The sequence below is a fragment of the Dipodomys spectabilis genome, unplaced genomic scaffold (assembly GCF_019054845.1).
Source record: "Dipodomys spectabilis isolate Male_0828 unplaced genomic scaffold, ASM1905484v1 ptg000095l, whole genome shotgun sequence".
Classification (NCBI taxonomy): domain Eukaryota; kingdom Metazoa; phylum Chordata; class Mammalia; order Rodentia; family Heteromyidae; genus Dipodomys; species Dipodomys spectabilis.
The window spans coordinates 40,812,781-40,836,211 of NW_024870772.1; the positions used below are offsets into that span (position 1 = coordinate 40,812,781).

General features: G+C 40.9%; 1 protein-coding gene across 1 annotated transcript; it reads right to left on the reverse strand.

Moving 5' to 3' along the window:
* Positions 1 to 1,119: 1,119 nt before the first annotated feature.
* On the reverse strand, positions 1,120 to 23,320 carry Stoml3 (stomatin like 3). Its single transcript, XM_042685841.1, has 8 exons — positions 23,269 to 23,320; positions 13,922 to 14,025; positions 13,765 to 13,837; positions 8,383 to 8,465; positions 6,415 to 6,618; positions 4,576 to 4,710; positions 2,314 to 2,520; positions 1,120 to 1,191 (listed from the first exon to the last, which is right to left on the reverse strand). The coding sequence occupies exons 1-8, from the start codon at positions 23,318 to 23,320 to the stop codon at positions 1,120 to 1,122; spliced, it is 930 nt and encodes a 309-aa protein (XP_042541775.1).
* Between the last annotated feature and the right edge of the window lie 111 nt (positions 23,321 to 23,431).

A 23,431-nucleotide genomic window follows, 5' to 3' on the forward strand; every position in this document is an offset into this window, starting at 1 on the left:
TTTGAAATGAGTCAGTGAGGGAAAGAATGTTTACCCCCATTTGAAAAGTTGCCAGCAAACTTATGTGCATTTTGAATGTGAATCCCAGAAGCCAAAAAAGGACTCACTGTCCATATCTGGAATAAAGGTAATTTTTTTAAGAAGGACCAGCAAAATGCCTTGTATATGCAGGGCATCCTTTCAGGTAGCTCTCAAGGCCTGAAGTGCCCTGGCCTGTGTTAAGTTTGTGCCATTGTCCTTACAAGGTAAAGCCACCAGTCACATGTCTAGTTGACATAGCTTTACAGTCTCCAACTATAGCTCATGTAGTGACCTATCTTAGGTGTCTCCCCATGACTGAAGTTGTCGAGTCCTGTTACAATGCAACTAATGTTCTCAGTCCATAAAGGGAAAGTGTGATTATCACTGGGTTAAGAATGAGTTAGTAAGCCTGGCCCCAGTGGCTCACGCCTGTAATCCTAGCTACTCAAGAGGCTGAGAGCTGAGCATCGCAGTTCAAAGATAGCCTGGGCCAGAAAGTCCGTGAGACTCATCTCCAATAAACCACTACAAAACTGGAAGTGGAACTGTAGCTCAAGTGGTAGAGCGCTCGCCTTGAGCTGAAGAGCGCAGGGACAGCGCCCAAGCCCAGAGTTCAAGCCCCATGACCCACAAAAAAAAAAAAAAAAAAAGAATGAGTTATTAAAAAAATCCAACATGAGCTGTAGATTGCCTTCAAATCATATCATTTCATGGAAATAAAATAGGTTGCAAACCCAGAGTTAGTGTATATTCCCCATTTTGCATTCATTCATGAAATGCATTGATGGCGTGTGTGTTTGTGCAAGAAGAGAACAGGGTGGTGACGTGGCAGAGATGTGGAATACGAGGGTGGCGAGGTTATGAGGGAGTGTGGAAAGGAGTGAGGAGTCAAGGGACCTGTGTGCCCATCTGGGCAGTCCTCAGAGTTTGGTGGTGAAAGCAAAAAGGCTTCCCCTCCTCCCACCTACCCCCCTCTCCCAGTCAAACTTAGTGACGTGTAAGCACAAGAGCAAGGATCCAGGTGGCAGTCAGAGCTGCTTTTTGTGGGTTTTGTTTGTTTTTTTTTTGTTTGTTTAGTTCTAATCCAACCTTCATTGGTTATGGGAACTTACACAAATCACTTCGTATTTTGGCATGACATTCTCCTCTTGAAGGATATTTCTTGGTTATCTATATAAAGGAAAGACTTCAGAGTAACACAGAGCAATTCAAAATACTAGCTGTAAAGGAAGTTTAGCCTAATTCTCAAAGCTGATCCTTTAAAAAAAAAATCAGTACTTTGGCCACCAAATAAACCCCCAACAAAGCGATTTTTTAAAATACATTCATTGCGGAAAGGGGTGACGTTGATCAAGATGCTTTGTATTCGTGAGCTGCTTTGTTCAACTCCTTTGTACAACTTCTTAAAGATAATAAAAATATAGTTAAAATAATAATATAATAAAATATAGTTAAACATAATATAAAATACATTCATATTCTAATACTCCTTTATTTGTAACAAATTAGTTGGGAGTGGATAGAGGGGAAAAACAATCCTTAACTATCAGAGACTCTAGGGAATAAGAGAGTGAAAGCATGAAATTCACAGGATGACTCCTATGGCTTCAGGAATGGAGCCTTTGTAAATATTCTCACTTGAAAGCACAGAAATTACTGAAACTTTGTGCCTTAGTAGATCCTGGCCCTCCCCTGTCCTGAGCTGAGGGCAGTTCCCTCCCCCTCCCCACTCCACGTGAAGCCTCAGCTGCTGTTTTATCTTACACATCACCCATCACGGTCAGCATTGAGAGGTTCTGTTGTGAGCTATAACAACAGAGCTATCCAACTCTTCTACAGGAGCTGTATCAAATAATTACTGTGGAATTGTAAAGCAATATGGAATACATATGAGACCCATTCTACTTTAAGAAGTATCTAGAATATTTCCTCAAAACAACTAAAAAAAGGTATTCTGAAATCTTAGTCACCCAATGTTTCTCTCCCCCACTGTGAAAAAGTTCTTGCTAAAAGTCAAGGGCCAAGTCCTTAACTAATTACCTACGAATATTGCAATGCTGATTATGTCTTTAAAATAATAGTACACAGTCCTCACTTTTGTAATTTTGACCCTATTATATTCTCTATCCTTGCTTTCCTCTGTTAACGCTATTGCAGTTGTTGGAGTTACAGTGGCTGGAATAGTGCTGGCATGTTCACACTACTAACTGCTAGCTTCTCCGTTGAGTACAAAGAACTCGCTAAGCAATGGTCTGGATAGAGGGAAAAACCTCAGACCTTGTTTTTACTGACTATCTTGTTGCTATCATAGCTGACACCACCTATGCCCTCCAGTATGTTCATGGGCAGAGGAAACACGATGGTGGAGTTCTTCTCTGTGGCCACAGTGGTTAAGGTCTGTAGGTAACGCAGCTGCAGAGCTATGGGGGATTCTGCCAGCACCATGGAGGCTGACTTCAGAGATTTAGAAGCATTCATTTCTCCCTCTGCTGCAAGGACCTAAAATGAAAGGAAAAATAGTTGGTAGTTGTGACTAGGGTGATCTTTTGCTGGGACCATGCTGGCGTTTCTCCTGCCAGTTCTCACTTGTCTGAACGGATTTCTTCTTTCCTTGGTTAAAATTAGAGTCTCACATCCTGTGGTGGAGCCAGGCACAATTGGCTCATACCTGTTATCCTAGCTACTCAGCAGGCTGAGATCTGAATGTCCTGGTTCAGAGCCATCCCAGTCAGGAAAGTTTGTGAGTCAGAAGTGGAGCTGTGACTCAAGTGGTAGAGCATTAGCCTTGAGCTTAGGGATAGCACCCAGGCCCTAAGTTCAAGCCCTAGGATAGGCAGGAGCGCATGAGCGCACGCGCGCACACACACACACACACACACACATACACACAGTCTGGTCACAGATAGCAAGATTATGCAATATTGAGAGAGGTATTTTGCAAGCTATATATTCCTGAATTCTATTTACAAACATAAATAAAAGCACCATCTTTGACAAAAGGAGACTTGGCCATCCACTCCAGCAATGATCTTGAAACTCTTTGCAGTCTTACTAACTGCTGCACTCATTTCCAGAAAAGTCTAAAGTTCAAGGGCTCCAACTGGCCTTTTTGCCGTTTTTACTTACCACAAAATACATTTATTTCATGATATTATTAAATTAGTCTCTCACCTCTAGATTACATGGGGTACTAGCCTGATGACTATCATTGGGATTCTTTTAGTTACTTACTCCCCATTTTTTTCTCAAAGAACAATTCAGCTGGGGCTCGCTGTCCATGTGAGCCCTGGTAACCAGATCTCTCCTTGGGAACTACAGGAAGTCAGCAGATAAGCCAGATAATGAATGAGGAAGAAGAGCAAATGAGACCTTCATCATACCTTAAGTACGATTCCAAAGAAGGTACATGGAGTTTTCTACTTTTGATTGGTTTCTGATACTTCTGGGACTCTATCCAAGTCTGAAGGTGATTGATTTAAGAACATCTGGGGGCTGATAATATGGCTTAGTGGTAGAGTGCTTGCCTTGCATGCATGAAGCCCTGGGTTTGATTCCTCAGTACCATATAAACAGAAAAAGCCAGACGTGGTGCTGTGGCTAAAGTGGTAGAATGCTAGCCTTGAGCAAAAGAAGCTCAGGGACAGTGCCCAGGCCCTGAGTTCAAACCCAGAAAAAGAGTTCAAACCCAAAAATAAGAAAGAGAGAGAGGGGAGGGAGAGGGAGAGGGAGGGATGAAGGGACAGAGGGAGGGAGGGAGAGAGGGAGGAAGGACACTTGGCTTAAGTTTTGTAATGTTAATCTGAGTATTTAGTTATTTCCTTTGAAATCAGTAATAATGTATTCAATGATGCTCGAAAGATTGGCACCAAGTTGGTTATATCCTAAAAATATTGGTACCTGGACCTATTCAAGACCTTGCCCCACTGTATCTGCAGTGTTCAATTCTCTAGGAGACTCTTGATATATAGCCAGTGTTGGGCTTCACACATGTCAATCATACTCTTGACCTGGTACCAATTACGTGTGTGTGTGTGTGTGTGTGTGTGTGTGTGTGTGTGTGTGTGTGTGTGTGTGTGTGTGTGTGTGTGTGTGTGTGTGTGCTGGTCCTGGGGCTTGAACTCAGAGCCTGGGCTCTGTCCCTGAGCTTTTGTGCTCAAGGCTAGCACTCAACCACTTGAGCCCCAGCTCCACTTTTTGGTAGTTAATTGGAGATAAGTGTTTCACAGGGCTTTACTGCCTGGCCTGGCTTTGAACTACAATCCTTAGTTCTCAGACTCCTAAGTAGTATCTTACCTCTCAACTTTAATCCATGGGAAATTATCAGCAAAATAACTGTAACAAGAAACTCCTTTTTTTTTTTTTTGTCCTTTCTTTTTGTGATACTGGGGACAGAACCCAAGATACTGCACTTGGTAGGCAAGAGCTTTACCACTGAGCTATACATCCCAGCTCATGAAACTATTGTAGCAGTACCTGATCTTCCATTCAAGGCCTACACTCCTCTGCTCCAACAGCAAGCAGCTCTCCCTCCCCGTGAGCTCTGGGCAGGCTTACCCTGGCTCTGGCCTCCCGGGTGGCTTCAGCCTCAGCCGCCATGGATCTCTGCAGCTGTACAGGAATCCGGACATCTTTGATTTCTACTCGGGCCACTCGGATTCCCCAGAGTTCGGTGGCATCATCGAGTAAGGTCTGTTCCCAAATTCAAAGAAAGGACATTGATCAGAAGAAAAGTGGTCAGATGTAAGTGTCTAGGGGAAAGCAAATCCTTTTCTGAACCTCTTGTTCACTTTTTGGAATTGAAATTAATCCCATGAGGGTTTCAGGGACAAATTTTTACAGGTCTGTTGGTGTTCTACCAAAAGGGCCACCCTACAATCATCCCCAAGTAACTACATGATGTCCATATGGATTTGAGCGGCTGCTTGCTGCTTGCTTGTCACTGATATCCACCAGACGGTGGTGCAAGCTTCTCAGACAGTCCTGGTTCTGATACTGCACGTGTAAACGACTGAGCCAACTTCTTAATAACCTCTCTGATTCTCATCTGTGAAAGATTCCTTCTCAAGATTGCCCTAAGATTAGAAGATAATACATATAAAACATCTGTCCAGGCCTAGCAGTGATTTGATGAATATTATTATTGGTACTTCTTGATGTATTATATTGTCTTCCTCTCGTCAGCCATCTGCCCTAGGACTAGTTTTAAACAAATAGAAAAAAAGTATGTATGTATATATGTATTATATGCTATATATACACACACAAATATACAAATATGTGTGTAAGATATTTCTAGAATATATTTTAGAGCATTTTAAAGCCACCTAACATCAAAGATATTCTTATCCTTTGTAAAATATACATACATTTTTTCTTTTGACAAGTATACATATATATGTGTATATATATTTGTATATATATATATATATATATTATATACATATATGTACCATGGAAGATATCTTGCTGGTTATCCTGGAGAAAGACGGACAAGGATACCTCAGGAAATAATGAGATCAGAGAGCAACTCCTCCTAGGAACAGGGCAGAGAACTCTACTCCCAAAGGGCAATTAAACATTTTCCTGTTTATCATTTTTACAGGACCCCAGGAGCTAGAGATACCTGGGTCCCGATTCTAGACAAGAAACATCTGAATTGCCAGCCTCCCAGTGTTAACCTTACTCATAAAATCTTAATGCCTTTGAACTACCTGAGGGACTATTCAACAGAGCACTAATGACCCATCTCATAGACTGCAGGATCAGAATCAAATTGTAAATGATTTAAGATATTATAAAACTGTATTGTTAACATCAATCTAGATGCATTGTATTCATAAGCTGCTTTGTTCAATGGTAACTCCTTTGTGCAACTACTTCAAGAGAATAAAAATATAATTAAAAGAAAATACAAAAATGTGATTTATAAACTAGGATGTACAAGCGATGAGTTCATAACTGCTACATCCTTGATGATTACCATTATTTTTCGTATGATTGATATTGGTAGTATGATAGAAAAATTGTCCAGACATGTCATTTTTTGCCGTCTTAAATGACTCTTCTAAATTTTTCACTCCAAAGAAACTAAATCTGAATTGTAACCTCTTTAGAAAAGGCTAAGTTTAGTTGGTTGATTCTTAATTTGGAATTAATAAAATAAAGAATAAAGGGCATAATTCCTAAGAGTTCTCTTTTCCCATGCAGATAGTTAAGTCTTTGTCTTTAAGTTCACTTTAACTAACTTTAAGTTCACTTTAACTAACTTTAAGTTCACTTCTCTAGAACTGCTGTGTGTATCTGTGTGTGTATGTATGTATGTGGATGAGTGCTTAGAACTGCAAGATCATTGAACTGAGTGAATAAAAAAAAAATGCCATCCTTGGTTCTTACCTGGATGCTGTGGGCAATCTCTTCCCGCCCAGCTAAGATCTGAGACAAGGTCTGTGTCCCTAAGACATTTCTCAGAGTGGTCTGTGCCAGCAGAAATGTGGCTTGGTGGACATCATGGACATTAGCCACAGCGGAGACAGCACTGTAGATTCTGTAATAGACGACTCCATCCACCTGTGTAGTCACGGAGTCTCTGGTGAGGATCTGTGGAGGAACAACAAGGTGAAATCATCAGTGGATGACTTTTACAACAATCATCAAAGGAACCCTCTCCACAGAGGGAGAGTACTGGTGACAACTCACACCAGCAGGCACCAGAACTCTGTCCTGGCTTGAGTGCAATGTCATCTTACTGGACAACACAAGACTCCTGAACTGATTTGATGACTGCAAACTTCATTACCTCACCTTGGAGAAGTTTTACATCACACAAACAGAAGTCCTTGATGGGATAGGGTGAGAACAGACACTTCCCACTTAGAATGTAATAGTAGAACTCTGATGGGACACTAATTTTCCCAATACCTGGGTTCCACTTGGTTTTCAGTGATCAGACTTGATGAGTGATGCTTCTTATGAAACACAGATGGTATCAGAGACCAGGTTCCATGGTCAAGTAAAGCCAGATGGATTTTGCTTTACAGAGAACCAGCATCATTTGTTCCCAATAATGTGATATGGTTTGGGGAGTGACGAAGACATTTCTGGGTAAATCACTGGAGCAGAACTTAGAAATACCCATGATAGATCTAGAAAATCCCTTGTCTCATTTGCTGAGACTTCTCAGGGCTCCTGTGAACTGGACAGAGTTCTGACAAACTCAGGGACTTGTGCTCCTATTTGGCATTTTTGCTAAAGGGTGTCCCTCTACTACTAGAGTTACACTTTTCACTTCCAACTTTTTAGTGGTTAATTGAAAAATAAGAGTTTCATGGGCTTTTCTTCTCAGGCTCTAGCTTTGAATCTCTCTCCTCAGATCTCAGCCTCCTGAGCAGCTAGGATTACAGGTGTGAGCCACCAGCCTCCAGCTTGACCATTTTGTCTCATTACCTTTGTTCTCTCCGCCCTTAGGTCCTACTCTCATTTTCTTTCTTTCTAGATCACTTTGGTTATGTATGATTATAGTAATACCATTCATCAAACCTGGTGCTCAATTATTGTTTGATCATTCATTCACAGTGTTTGCATATCCATCTCTATTTTGGCTTGACAGCCTCCATCCTAGGTCCTCTGCCCTTTCCCCCAAATCAGATGACCAGCTCAGGCCTGACCACAATTGTCCACCCCCTGCCCAAACTGCTCTATCTCTAGCCCCAGCTGTGCCAGCAAAATGCTGCTGCCACAGTCAGGAGATTCTGCCCCAGCCACATGCTATGTCTAGTGTTCAGCTTCAAGACTTGCTGCTTTCAGTCTCCCTGTGCTGCCTTTAGCTTCTCTATCACTATATAACCACTTGCCCTGCATAAGGAGAGGCTGCTACTCTCTATCTTGAGAGAGCATGCCTGCCAGCAGGCTTTTGCTGTATGTGACTATATGTTCGTGTGGTTTTCTCGGCTGGTGCTTTCATATAGCGTTCCAAGAATTAAAAAAGAAAGAATAGTAAAGTCAAAAGCAAAAGTAAGTCATGTAGGTGCTTCTAAAATGTCCTTTGAGAAGGAGATGGGAGAGTATCAGAATGTCCCACAGTTCACTGTCAAGATCAACTCAGTTCCTTCCTACAGTGACTTGTCTCTTCTAAGCACCTGTTTGTCCTGTCTTTCTCTAACCCATCTCTTTTCCCACTTTGCTCATCCCATATCGTCTAGAATTTCAGCCTATGTCCTTGGCCTCATCCTCATTTGGTAAAACAAAGCCTACTAGATTTGGAGCTACCTGGGGTAACTCAAGGGAGATTCATTTCATCCTCTGGCATGTAGTTTAAAGACATTGTAATATTTCTCTTCTAGTAACACATCTTTACTCTTTTACCTCTTGTGGAGGAATGTTGCAGGTAACTGTTCGGAGATCAACTTTGACAAATACATCTATGCAAGGCAGGACCAGGATTAAACCTATTGTTTTAAAAAAAGGAAAAGAAAATTGATCTAGAGTTTTACTTTTTGAAACTAATTACAACAAACCCTCCTGGCTGTATGTTACCTCATTTACATGGACCATTTATACTTCACAAATAATCTTCAAATGAGCACAGGAAAATGATTTCCTCCTATTAGTCACTGAAGAAAAATAATTACTTAGAAATCAATGCCTTCTGTTTAGGAGCTAAAGATTCTTGACTTATTTATTTCTTTTGCTGCTTTGGATGCTTGAACTCAGGGACTTGAGATCTCAATGGGTTTGCTTACTCATAACTGGTGTTCTACCACCTGAGTTGTGCCTCCAGCTCTGCTTTTTGCTGGATATTTCAGAGACAGAATTTAGCAAACATCATTTGGCCCAGGCTAACTTCAAATCACACCCCTCTCCTCTCAACCTCCTGAGTAGCTTGGATCACATGTTTGAGCCACTGACACCCCACATAACTTTTAATGTTTAAATTTCATTTTTACATAATCTCCTTCAATCTGTGTGTTTGTTTGGCATAGTTGAGTAATTGGATTTTTAATAAAGGTACTTATTTAAAAGATTCAGATGACAGACAGACATGAATTGGCAGTGACTGCTAACATTTGTAGCATCTTTATTAATGCTGACAGAAAAGTGGATAAAATATTTCCAGGATCTCAGATTTCCTGAAATCAATGCATTACAGAACTAACACCTCCTGCCTGTAGTCCCAGCACTCAGGAGGCTAAAGAACAAGAATTAAAGATTTTGAAGCCATATAGCAAGATCCTGTCTAAAAAAGAAAAGAAAAAAAAAAAGAAAAGAAAAAGATCTGGCTTGAGTTAAGTGGTGTTACTCAGCCAGAAAAACTTACTGTCTCTGGGTTGTGAAATATTGGAATTGGCCAGCGAAGAAAAAGCACAACAGAACTCCTTTGAGGACTCTGTAAATCTTCAGAATTACCCAGAAATACTTTTATTCCTTTACTGAAAGAGTTGAAAGGATTAGAACCACCAGGCATGTCAGCAAGAGAAGGCCACTAATCCATCTCTATTTCTCAGGGAAGTTTTGTCTTTGTTCTGTATTTGCTCTCAACAGTAAAAACACGTTTTTAACATATGTGAAGGGCCCGTGAAAAGCTTAGATGGAGACTATCACTGAAGTATTTTGGGGGAACAGGAGTCTAAACCTTTTTCAGTTGTGGTAGTAATTTTCTGTTCCAATTTTTACTTCCATTTGTGCTGCCATGTCATATTTATTATGATCATGGTCCTGAAACCTAGCAAGAGTTAAATCTTAGCCCTGTCATTGTCTAGCCTTGTGACCAGGAAACATTCACCTAATTTTCCAGAGCTTTGTTTGCATATGTGTGTGTGTGTGTAGATACACATACACACACACACACACACACACACACACACACACACACACACACACACACATATACACAGTAGAAGTAAAGATTAACATGCTAAAATGATCCAACATGCTACTAAAATATAGTGATACACATTGATAAATACATCTTAACTTCCACAAATGGCAGCTCTTATTATTAATACCTTCATAATTAAAGAATAATTTGTTGCCAGGCACCAGTGGCTCACACCTTTAATCCTAGCTTCAAAGCCAGTGTAGGCAGGAAAGTCTATGAGATTCTTATCTCCAGTGAACCACCAGAAAACCAGAAGTGGCACTGTGGCTTAAGTGGTAGAGCACTCGCCTTGAGCGCAAGAGCTCAAGGACAGCACCCAAGCCCAGAGTTCAAGCCCACGACAAAAAATAAATAAATAAAAGGAATAATTTGCACCAGACGCTATTGGCTCATGTCTGTAATCCCAGCTACTTAGGAGGCTGAGATTTGAGGATCATAGTTCAAAGCCAGCCAAGACTCTTAGTCCCAATAAGCAGCAAAAAAAAAAAAAAAAATCAGAAGTAGAGGAGAGCTCAAGAGGCAAAGCATCAGCCTTGAGCAAAAAAGCTAAGTCATAACGCCCAGACCCTGAGGTCAAGCCCCTGTTATAGCACCGCACCCTCCCCAAAAAAAAAGAATTTACAGAAGTGGTTTTCCATTGGCAATGTGGCTGATTTCCCTTCCTCCTGTGAGTCTGAGGTAACTCCTCACCCCTGGAGAGAAGTATGACGAGGTTTGTCATCCTGGGCATTTACTAGTGAAATCTTCTGGGAAAATTCAGTTAAAAGATGTAAATTTTTTCCCCCAGAGTCTCCTTCTGCTTCTCTCAGAGCCAGTTTTATTTTAACTTATAATCTTAGTGCCACCAGATCAAATGTGACTGGGAGGGGATCTCTTTGTGTTATTATCCTTTGTTGGATGTGTCTGACATTTGTCTTGACAAACTGGTAAGAACATCCCTGGTAAGAATCCCTGCCTTCTTTTTCTCAGGTTTTGCATGACATTAGACATGTAAGATTATACTATTTGCTGAATGCTGATGGCTTATATCTGTAATCCTAGTTAGCTATTTAGATGGCAGAGATCTAGAGGAATATACTTCACAGCCAGCCCAGGAAGCAAAATTCACTAGACTCTATCCAAAATAATCAGTAAAAAGAAGAGCCAGCAGAGAGACAAACTGTAAGTGTTTTCCCTCCTATGTGGAAGCTAGATCTAACAAAAAAAAACTGGACATGATCATTTATACAGGGCTGTAGACATTCACACACCAACCATCAGACTAAAGGAGGATACTCTTAGGGGAGGAACTCAAAAGCATAATTTTCCTGAACATCTAAAATAGTATTTATCAAAATATCTTCCAGGAAATGAAAATATGTGTTGTTGTTATTGTTACTGTTGTTTGATGTTTTTTGTCTTTTTAGGAAGGCCAAAATGGGGGCACAGAAACACAGTCATGGTATTCAATAGACACTATGAAAAAAAGGAACTATGTAACTTATGGGCAGGGATGGAAGGGAGGAACTGAGAGAAAGCGAAGGAAGGGGTGCCATTGTTCAAGAAGGATTGTCCTCATTATCTGACCTATGAGATCGTAACCCTCCCATACAACACCTTTATAATAACAATAAAATTATATTACTTTTTTTTTACACTGCAGAGCTGGAGGCATAGCTCCAGTGGAGCAACAGTAAAACAAATGTGTGCTCATTAGTGTAAAGCAGAGTCCTGCCAAGAAAATTTTAAGAAATTATCCTATCTGAAATGGTCAAGACAATACTTTTGAAACAGTCCAGATTATACTCTGTGAAATGATCCAGCTTCTATTTTGTAAATATCTGCTATGTATTCATCTATCCTATGTCTATCACATTAAATCATGTCTATCGTGGTTCATGACCACGTAAAAAGTACACAGAATGTCACATGCATAAAGACAGCTGAGTCCCCAGAAATCTTATAGTGCAGTGGAAGACAGAACAATTTTGCTAAAACAAACATTAGGAAGAGACAGAAAGCAAGCATTACCAGGGAAATACAGCTACTGAACATTGTTTTCCATGGGCCTAAGATGCTTTCAAGAATACTAGACTTAACCCATATGTGTTATGGTTTGAATATCAGGTATCCCCCAAAGGCCCCTGTATTGGAGACTTGGTTCTGCATATGATAGTTTTCAAAGATGGGTCTTTGGAGAAGTAATTGGATCGTGAGGACTCTCATATAATTAAAGGATTAATCCCTTGATGAATTATAATATGAAGATATTATTAGGAGGGAAGGCCTAGTTCAAGAAAGTGAATGACTGGAGTATGCCCAGGAAAGATAGAGTTTGTTCCTGACTCTTCCTCCTCCTTCCTTCTTTCTCCTTCCTTCTCCTTCTTCCTCCTCCTTCCTCCTCTTCCTCCTCCTCCTTCCTCTATCTTTCCTTCTCCATCTCTCTCTCTGTCTCTCTGTCTTTCTCTCTCTGACTCTCTGTTTTCCTAGCTGCCATGAGATGAGGAGCTCTGTTACATCATGCCATCTCTACTTTCATGTCCTGTCTTACTTTAGACCCAAAACAACGAAGTCAGCTAAACATAGACTGAAACTTCTAAACTATGTGTCAAAATAAACCTTTCTTCCTTTTCCATTGCTTAGATGGGGGTGCTTTTTATAATAATTAGAAACAAACAGAATATAGAATTGTCATTTTTTAATCAAAACACACATGAGGAATTTCTTATGCTTCAACTAAGAGAGGTTGTATTACATCATGTTTTTTTCTAAAGTTTACCACCTGATACCTCTATTCTCACCCCATGCCCCTTAAAAGATTATTTTTGCCTCATGAATAGTTTGAAATACTTTTTTACATCCATTGCTGTACAGATGGAAAGAAATGTTACAGTAGGTGTTAGAAGCTCGTCTGTATGCCATTCATAAAGATTGTTCTAGATCAATCATCAAACTTAACATTGGTTTCAGATTCTTTTCAAAACTAAGGAATTAAACAAAAGAAGTTGTGCAATGGCTTGCATCTCTATCAATCTACTTGCCAGGAGAAGAAACTACATTTTGCTTGTTTACTAGCTCCTTCTGAAGAGTGAGAATTAGAAACCAGCTCCTTTTGTTTGTTTTGTAACAGTATTGAGGCTTGAATTCAGACACTAGGTGCTGTCCCTTAGCTTTTTTTTTTCTTTGCCAGTCCTGGTGCTTGAACTCAGGGCCTATGCACTGTCCCTGAGCTTCTTTTGCTCAAGGTAGCACTCTACCACTTGAGCTACAGTACCACTTTCAGTTTCTTCTGTTTATGTGGTACTGAGGAATTGAACCCAGGGCTTCATGCATGCTAGACAAGCACTCTACCACTAAACCACATTCCCAACCAGCTTTTTTTTGTTTGTTTTTTTTTGTTTTTGCTTGAGACTGGTACTCTATCATTTGAGCCACATCTCTACTTCCTGTTCTTTGCTACTAAATGGAGAGTAAGGGTCTCACAGATGTTTTTTGCCTGGACTGGCTTTGAACTGTGATCATCAGAACTCAGCCTCCTGAGTAGCAAGGATCACAGGCGCGAGCCACTGGCATGGAGCTAAACCAACTCCTTGAATAGCCTCCACAGATAACTTAATGTTGTGCCTTGACAATTTGCTCAGTCCCTTCATTCTCTTGCTGTATTCTCAGTGGCAGTGGTTGCAAGTGACATCCAGCAATGAGACTGCCTTGTTATGTTCACCCACTGACATAATAGAGAAAACAGGGCAGTATCTTTCAACTGCACAGAAAGGTGAGAGCTCCAGCTTCCTGTGTTTTTGACTCCCAATAGATGCCTCTAGGAAGACTATCAGTGGTGGTCTAGTAACAGGTACCCATGGTGTGTAACAGGGTTATACACAGTACCTTACCTGGTCCCTTGGCTTTACCAGCTTGGATGCGCCCCAGTCGGAATACAACAGCCCGTTCATATTCCTTAATGATCTAAGAGATTAAGGGAGAACATTTTAGTCTTAATGGCTTATCAGCTCATATGGAGAGCCCCATTTTACTTCCCCGGAGAATTACCTTCACGCACATCCATATGGAGATGGGAAAGGTAATGATCACTAACAGCAAAGAAAGCAAAAATAGAATCCAGCCACACACGCCAAGCTGGTTTTTGTTGATTCCTAGGAAGTAAAAAAGAAACAAACCGGTAATCCATGTGACTCTTAGAAAATCCATGCAGCTGCACACGGGTGGCTCATGCCTTTAATTCTAGCTACTCAGGAGGCTGAGATCTGTTTCATGTTTTGAAACAGCCCAGGTAGGAAAAATCCACAAGACTCTTATCTCCAATTTACTACTGAAATCACGGGGAAGTAATGCTATGGTTCAAGTAGCGCTGTGGTTCAAATAGTAGAGTGCTAGTCTTGAGCACAAGAGCTCAGGAAAGCACTTGGACCCTGAGTTCAAGCCCTAGGACAGCACAAACAATAGAAAGAGAGAGACAGAGAGAGAGAGTGAGGAAGAGAGGGAAAGAGAGGGATGGAGGGATGGTGGGAAGGGAGGAGGGAGGGAGGAAGGCAGAAAGGCAGGAAGGCAGAAAGGGAGGGAGAAAGAGAGGGAGAGAGGGAGAGAGGGAGAGAGGGAGAGAGGGAGAGAGGGAGAGGGGGAGGAAAGGAAAATCCATTTGCCTGCACAGGCCACTGTTTAGAGCTGGCCAAGCCTGATGTGACTGAAGAGGAAACTTAACTACTTCCACATGTTAGAAAGCAGCTAACATCCATGCACACATCAACATCTATGTACACTTGGGCACACACATATACACTCCCGGTGCACATTTTTTTAGGCTTTCAGAAATTTAAATTGACTCCTCCCTTCTAAGTAATGTCTCTTAGTAATGAACGTATAGAGTTGATGTAGTTTATTATTCTCAAAGCAAAGAAACCCATGCTTCATAGAATGAGATCCATCCATCACACCAGAACCATGGGCTCCATGGACTTTTCAGATGAAACTCAAAATAACCTCTAAGGTAGGAAGGTATGTATGGTTATCCTCAGTGGGGGTTGGGGGAAAACCAGTTGGAAGAGACCTTAGGTAGGAGTTTCCATGTGTGCTCTCTCAACCTTCAGCCTTAGGGCTTTATACAAATCCCCACTAAACTTGTCTGGTCTGCATTTCCTCATTGGCTAGATCTATAGAAGCTATTGACCTTGAAAGATTTCATGAAGAGTAAGTAAGACTATTTTTATATGGTCCCTGACTCATGCAGTAATATCTATCTTAGTAAAACTGTATTACTACTATTATTAATGTTTTACAGATGGATAGGAAAGTTGCCATGGACTTGGCAACTTTGATGTGTGACACGACTTTGTTGGAATTGGCTCATTCTATTCAATGACTTTTTGTGAACCATACATTAGGGTATCAGTGACATTTTGGCTTAATAAATATTGTCTTGTAGCCTGGCAGCGGTAGCTCATGACTGCAATCCCAGCTACCCAGTGTAAGACATGAGAAGCCAGCAACCCATATAGGCTCAGGCTTTATTGGGGGACCCACCTGCCAGGCTGTTCCAAGCAGGAATGGAGGCAGTACTACCAAATTCAAGAGAGAGACACAGAGAGAGAGAGAGAGAGAGAGAGAGAGAGAGAGAAAAGAGAGAGAGAGAGAGAGAGAGAAATTGAACTGCTCCTAGTACATTTACAAGACAAAGAAAGTTACCCAGATGGCTGGGAAGCTTATGCCTGTGTCTGCCACACAGGCCTGGCAGGCACAGGGTTGAAGGTTGACAGAGGGAGAGACAGACAGACAGATGACAAACAGACAGACAGACGGAAGGAAGAGCAAGGAGAACAAAGAAAGTCTAAACATATAAAACCTCTAGGACCATTTAACATTGCATTAGCAGAAATTGCCCAGGCCTCAGCGTATTGTAATATGGAGCAAATAATTTTAGGAAATATCAGAACCAAAGAAATATTAATATTTAAAAGCACTTTAGTTTGATAGAAGACTTTTTCTCATAGTCCAATACTCCACAGCTCCATTTCTGGCTTTTACTAGTTGGTTGGACATAATAAGCTAACATAGCCAGGTACTGATTGCTCACATACCTGTAATCCTCATTACTCAGGAGGCTAAGATCTAAGAGTTGAGGTTTGAAGCCAGCCATGGCAGGAAAGTCCAATGAGATTCTTATCTCCAATTAACCACCAAAAAGCTGGGAGTGGAGTTGTGTGACTCAAGTGGTAGAGTGCTAGCCTTGAGGGGAAAAACAAACAAACAAACAAACAACCTCAGCCACAGCACCCAGGGCCTGAGTTCAAGCCCCAGGACCAGCACAAAAAGAAGAGTCTCACATACATCTTCCAAGAGTTGCACCTGAGCACTGCAACTGCCAAAGTCACTGCTGCTGAGAGCACTGGGGGGGAGGGAGGGCAGGGGGGGAACCTCTGAGTATCATTTAGCTTCTTGGTAAAGCAAGACCCCATAAGCCACTTTCCAAGCTTCCCTTTTCCCGGCAGGCCCAGTTCAGCCTGAAGGGCTCTCGGGGTCCAGCAGGAGATGGCATAGCACTGGTTTCACATTTCTGAAGAAGCTAATCCCTTCAAGCGGCCTTTCTCCGAGCTTGCTCCAACAGCTAAAGCCAGGTGCTGGATTTGGGATTAATCATCTGACTGATAGTAAATGCTGGGACAGTGTCACAAAAGGCCTTCAGAAATTCCCACACTGCCCTCATGTCAATCGACACAAGGCTTCTGCCTTTATTGAGCTGATGAGAGGGGGGAAAAAATCAAACCTGGATCACATCTAGTCAATGGATTCAAGACCACAGACAGGTCCTGGTGGCTCACATCTGTAATCCTAGCTACTATGGAGACTGAGATCTGAAGAACGCAGTTCAAGTCAGTGAGACTCTTGTCTCCAGTTAACTGACAAAAAAAAAGCTGGAAGTAGAGCTGTGGCTCAAGTGGTAGAGAGACAGCTTTGAAAAGCTCAGACCCAAGGGTAAACAAAGGAGGAGGCTGCAATGCTTGGTAAGAAATGTATGCATTATCCTGCCCATGTAATTGTAACCCCTCTGTACAGTGTGTTCTCAAATAAAATAAAATTAAATTAAAAAAAAAAAAAGAAAAGCTCAGACCCTCAGTTCCAGCCTCAGTACTGGGAAAGCAAGCAAGCAAGAAAGAGGTGGGGGGAGGAAGGGCAGGGAGGGAAGAGAGGAAAGAGAGAAAGAAAGGAAAGACAGAAGGAAAGGAGGGAAGAGAAAGAGACAGAGAAAGAAAAGAAAAGGAAGAAAAGAAGGAAAGATGGCAAGGAGAGAGGAAGGAAAGAAATTGATACAATTACCTGCAATACTATTTGGAAGCATATACTAAACTGAAACATATAACCTTACTCATAGTCACTGCTACTACCCCAGAGGAATGAGGGCCAATGACAATGAAAAGCATGTTTGAGAACATTTACTAAAATGGCCACTGAAATCCATGAACAGGAGAATAGATAAATAAGCTGTGATACATTTGTACAAGGGAATATTATCCAGTAAGAAAAAAATATAAAACTATCGCTTATATACAAAATAAAGATGAATTTTATAGTACAATACTGGTGAAATAAGGCAGATACGAGTTTTGCATACATTTTGACTCCATTTATAAGGTTTGTTATATGTCATGATTTATTCAAGAAGAGTGAACTAGTATATTTGAAGAGAAAGGAGTAGCCATCTCTGGGAAGTGAAGCTGTTGCTGGTTGGGGAATTAACTGGGAAGGACATGGTAGAGCCTGTTGGCATGTAGGATGTATGTGTCTGCAGGTTGATTACATAGACTTATATATACCGAGCCTGAGAAATAAACCTAGACCAACTGAATGAGAAAGACAAAGACTATTTTCAGTGCCTTCACTCTCAGAGATGCAAAGGCAGCCAGAGGTGTGGGGGAAACAGAGGTGGTTCGGGTGTGCCCTGGTGGGTGAGGGGAAGCTGTAAGCAGACTGTTGAGAAGGGGACTCTCCTTTCAGATTGGTTAGAGACATATCTGAAGTTCTCTGATTGGTCCTAAATTGGAAGTAGGGACAGAAATTAGGGCGGCTATTGGCAATTAATTAATGTAGGTCTTATTCTTACAGAAACTGTTTGCCTGCATTCCTGGATTGTCATTGAAGGCTAATCTGAATTAGACAACAGACAGGCTTTCTGAGCTGTTCATGAAAGATAATGGGTCAATATTCTGGGTGGGTTGATACAGGATTTGGTTCACAGTCACATGCATACATGTATGCATGTACATATGTGCACATACATATATGTACAAATACATATATGCATATGAATGTATTTGGTGTGTACATGTGTGTATTAATGCATGCATGCATGACCTGGATTTTTCCATTTGCCCATTCAGACTTCCAAGCCAAAGACTTGTGCTTGTATGTCATACTGCACTATATCATACTTCAATAGGTAATTCAAATAACTATCAGAGTATTTAAAATCAGGCTAGTCTCTAATAGTTTAGTGTTTGCTCTATATTCTCAGAAAGAAGAGGGTAGGAAACTTTCAGCATTACAGCCCATGGGCAGATAGGTGTGCAGATCAGGGAGGAAAAGAAGTTCAGCCCTGGGTCATTCGGCCACATTTTCTGACCCAGACACCTCCACTTCAAAGCCATGACATCTTGCAAGCCGTTCCACTAGCTTATGTCTTTTCCTCTGTGGTAGCACAACCACAATGACAACAACAGCTAGTTATCAAGATTAAATACAATAACATATGTGGGCTAGGCATGTTAGCACATGCCTGTAATTCTGGCTACTCGGGAGGTGAAGGCAGGAGGATCACAACTCAAAGCCAGCCTGGAGAAAAAGTTAGTGAGACCCAACGTCAGAAACAATGTGGGCATCGCGGCTCATGCTTATGGTTCTAGCTACTCAAGAGGCAGAGGAAAGAGAATTATATTCTGAAAGTGGTTCTAGAAAAGTCATCACAACAGTCTACCAGGGGGGTGGGGGTGGCAAAACTAAACTAAAAGCAAAAGGGTTGAGGATTTGGCTCAAGCAGTAATAGAACACTTTGAGTAGTCAGGATAAGATCCTAATTTTCAACACCTAGTATAAGGAAAAAAAGTATATATGTTCACACACGTATAGATACAGTAAAATAGTTAAAGGAGTTACTCCTATCGGATGCGATCCTCTAAGCCACTTGGGAACTGTCCAGAGTTTTTCTAGAGGCGAGCTTTGACCAAGACAATTTGAGAGCCTGAATGCACCTCTTCCTCACTCCAAGGCCCCTAACCAGCCTTTTCTTAGATCATGTTTCTGCATATTTAGAAAATCCTTTTCCTGATTTCACTTCCTGAAACTAAACAAGGACCTAGTAGCTGTCTTAGGAGTGAAATCATCAAAGGAGATGGGGGCCTGGCTTGAGTGGGGAACTTTCCCTAAGCTATCAGCTGTCTTCTGTCATACCTACATGAGCAGTATATCTGTAAAATATGTATGAGTGTGTGGACGCACGTGGGTGCATGCACACGCACACGCACGCGCACACACACACACACACACACACACACACACACACACACACACACACACACACTCGGCCAATGACCAACCCTTAAGGTTCTCCAGGAAGTTTTCTACTATCTCCACCACCCTTTACCATCCCTACCAACCTTTGTTGAGTGAAGTTGGTCCACACTTAGTTCTGGTATTTCTCCTTTATAGCTATGAATAAACTCTTGCTTGTTTGCTTAACTTTGTTCAATACCATCTTCTTCTGACAATTATGCATTTTATTTTATTTTACTGAGTAGGGTTTGTTTCATAAAGAATTGATTTTTTGCCAGGTGCTTGTGCATCACAATTGTAAGCCTAGCTACTCAAGAGGCTGAGATCTAAGGATTGTGGTGAAGGCCAGGCTAGGAAGGCAAGTTTGTGATACTCTTATCTCCAATGAACTACCAAAAAGCCCAAAGTGAGGCTGTGACTCCAATTGTAGATCATTATCCTAGAGCAAAGTATTTAAGTGGGTTAAAACAATCTCAGTGGATTTTAGTATGTTTGCAATATTGTGTGACCATCCCCAGTATCTAATTGCTGAGTAACTACCCATGTTGCTTAGTCTTCCTCCACTCTCCCTTTAGCACTTGGCCTAGACTTAGCAACATTTTCATTGGCTTGTTCTAAATCTTTATAGGATAGTGGCTCTTCTGTATGTGCAAGAACAAAATTTTCTATTTTATATAATAAAATCTTTAAATCCTGTGACATTGTTTTTAACCTGCAAAGATAATTTGGCCATTGGCATTGTGAGCTCTTTCAGATAACTTTTAGGCTCTTAAAGAAACCAGTAATGCCAACTCTTCGGTGCAGAATTGCTAATTCAAATATGATGGTGCATGGGAGGCTGAGACAGGATTCCAAGTTTAAGGTCAGCCTGGACTATATAGCAAGACTGTCCCAAACATGTAAAAGAAAAAAATCCTGATAATTTAGATATGAACAAGGACCTTATCATCTATGATAGTGTATGAGTACAATACTCTGACATCTCCTAAGAGTCTTTTGTTGCATTTTATTTTCTGCCAGCATTAGGGCTTGAACTCGGCATTTTTGCTCAAGGCATTCTACTCTACCACTTGAACCACAGCTCCACTTTTGGCTTTTTGTTGTTAAACTATAGATAAGTGTCTGATGGACTTCTCTGCCTGTGCTGATTTTGAATTGCAATCTTCAGATCTCAGCCTCCTGTATTAGCTAGGAGTATAGGCATGAACAACCAGGCCCAGCTTGTTTATAGTTCTCTGTCTTCCCTGACATTTTTTTAAAGCCCTTTGAACACAGATATTTAGTGTTTGTGTCTTGACTTCCTGATCCACAGCCCATGCCAAACGAATTAAATGAATGTTAGCTACACTTCTACCTCTTTTAAGAATCAGGATGATGCAGATCAACAGAAACAGACGCACAGACCTGTTTGAACATTCTGTTCTGTAAATAATGATCCATCAGAAGAGATTGTTTTCTCTCAGGAGACTCAATTAACCAGGAACTCATATGCCCTTGCGTTTTTCTCTTGTCTACTGTCCGCTCACCCCCACAACATCATTATGAGAAGAAAATAAAGAGATGTGTGTCCTTGCATCATTCTTTGTCCCACGGTCCCTAGGCTTCCCACCCCCTTTGTCTGAAATAACAGCACTCACTGTCAAAGACAAGTGCAGATACTTTGTCCAGGAGAGTTACACTTACACAATTTCCAGACAGCATCATTTATTTCAGTGCTTGAAACAAAAAAACAAAAATAAAAACAAAACCCACCTTGCAGTACAATGGAGGAATAATTAAGTGAACTGTGATTCACACACTCAAAACTGAAATATGCAACATTTTTTTTAAAGTGTACAAAAGCATGCATGAGAAGACCATTATGAACTGATTCTAAGAGGAACAAAAAGTAGTAGAGCTCGCTACATGCTGGTGGTTCATGCCTGTAATCCTAGCTATGCGGGAGGCTGAGATCTAAGGATTGAGGTTCAAAGCCAGCCTGGGCAAGAAAGTCCATGAGACATTTATCTCCGAAATCCACTAGAAAACTGGAAGTGGCACTGTGGCTCAAGTAGTAGAGCACTTGCCTTGAACTGAATGCCCAGGCTCAGAATTCAAGCCCCACGACCGCCAAACAAAAAAAAAGGAAGAAGAAAAATAAGTAATAGAGCTCGAAACTATTTGGCCAGTAGGATCTCAATTAGTACAAGTGAATATATAGAAAGAAAAATGTGGATGAAAATCAAAATATGAGTAATCATTGTTTCTGAGTAATCAAAACATGGTCATTCTGAGTTTCCTTCGTTTTTTAAATAGGTTTATAAATCTTAGTTTTCTTAACTTTAGATACATTTGTGATTTTAAGAAGTACCTTTAAAATTAAAAATATATCCAGTAAAAACTGTTCTGTGTGTTTTGGAGCAGGAAAAACTGCATGGGGAGAGGAACTGATGACTAACACCTGTAATCCTAGCTACTCATGAGCCTGAGATCTGAGAATCTATGTTCAAAGTCAGCTTGGACAGACAAATTTGAAAGATTCTGAAGTAAAACTGTGGCTCAAGAAGTAGAGTGCTAGCTTTGAGAGAAAGAGCCAAGCAGGAGTTAAACCCTAGCCCTGGTAATCACACACACACACACACACACACACACACACACACACACACACACACACAAAGAAAGAAGAAAACAAAGAAAGGAAGGAAGGAAGGGAGGAAGGAAAAAAAGGAAAGATAAAAAGGAATGCAAAGAATAATTAGTATATGTCTAGGATAATTTTATTAGATGAGCAGAAAAGCTCCAAAACTATGTACAAGGCTGGGAACATGGCTTAGTGGTAGAGTGCTTGCCTAGCATGCATGAAGCACTGTGTTCGATTCCTCAGTACCACATAAACAGAAAAAGCCAGAAGTGGTGCTGTGGCTCAAGTGGTAGAATGCTAGCCTTGAACATAGAGAGGCTCAGGGGCAGCGCTCAGGCCCCGAGTTCAAGCCCCAGGATTGGCAACACACACACACACACACACACACACACACACACACACACACACACACAAAACCTAACTATATACATATGACCATATAAAATGCTAAATGAAATGAACCCCAAGAAATGAACACAAGAAGTTTTTCTTTGTCATTGTTATTTTTAATGTACTATGTGATTATTTTTTGTTTCTTTTGTATGTTCTTCCCCCTATGGTATATCCCCTGTTGTCACTGTATTTGATTTTGGTACCCTGCATCTTGTATATACATTTTTCTAATTTGGGGAGGAGAAGGGGAAGGGGGGAGGGAGGAGTGGGAGACATGGCGGAGCGAAGGGCTAGTAGGAGAAAAACAAATGAAGGGGTAACAATGTTCAACAATAAACTCATTACCTTACTCATGTAACTGTAACCCCTCTGTACAGCATCTTTACAATAAAATAAAATTTAAAAAGGAACAATTACAAAAGGTTAAGTGATATTTCTAATTTATTTGAGACAGTACATTGTTTTTACACTTTAGAACTTATCAAAACCTTAAAGGGTTTGAAACTAATACCATATTTTTTTAATGTGTAGATTTATGGTGTGTTTCATTTTATGTCCTTAAAAAGGGTTGTTTTTAGCCCTAAGTGAGTAAGAAATTAAAATATCAAAAAAGAACAGCAAAGATAAGCAACCATTTTTATTTTAAAATATGGCAAAAGAGCAAGTTATAGACTACTCTTAGAAAGCAGATAAAACCAGAACAAGCAATTACTATAACCCAAAATTCAGGGGCTCGAAATGAAACCAGAGTCAGTTCCAGTAAAGGCATCTGATGCTTGCACTAGAGCTCTCTTCTGCCTTGCAAGAGAGGAAGAAAAGAACTTACCCACTAAATTCTCCTTATCCTGCTTCTCAGGGGAAGACGCCCCGGAATCCATCACATTCTTGAGAAGCTTTCAAACTTGGTGAACTGTCATGGGTTTGGCAAACCTGGGCTTGCAGGTGGCACCTCTGATGTGCTTTGGAGTGGGCTGGAGCCCAAGGATAGA

What these genes read in the sequence shown, in the direction of transcription:
- Stoml3 (XM_042685841.1), bottom strand. Translation starts at nt 23,320, where the DNA reads ATGGATTCCGGGGCGTCTTCCCCTGAGAAGCAGGATAAGGAGAATTTA. An exon ending in CCCGGGAGGCCAGAGCCAGG is followed by an intron (nt 2,521 to 4,575) that starts GTAAGCCTGCCC and finishes CTTTCATTTTAG; the next exon opens with GTCCTTGCAGCAGAGGGAGA. An exon ending in GCTATGATAGCAACAAGATA is followed by an intron (nt 1,192 to 2,313) that starts GTCAGTAAAAAC and finishes TCCTTTATATAG; the next exon opens with ATAACCAAGAAATATCCTTC.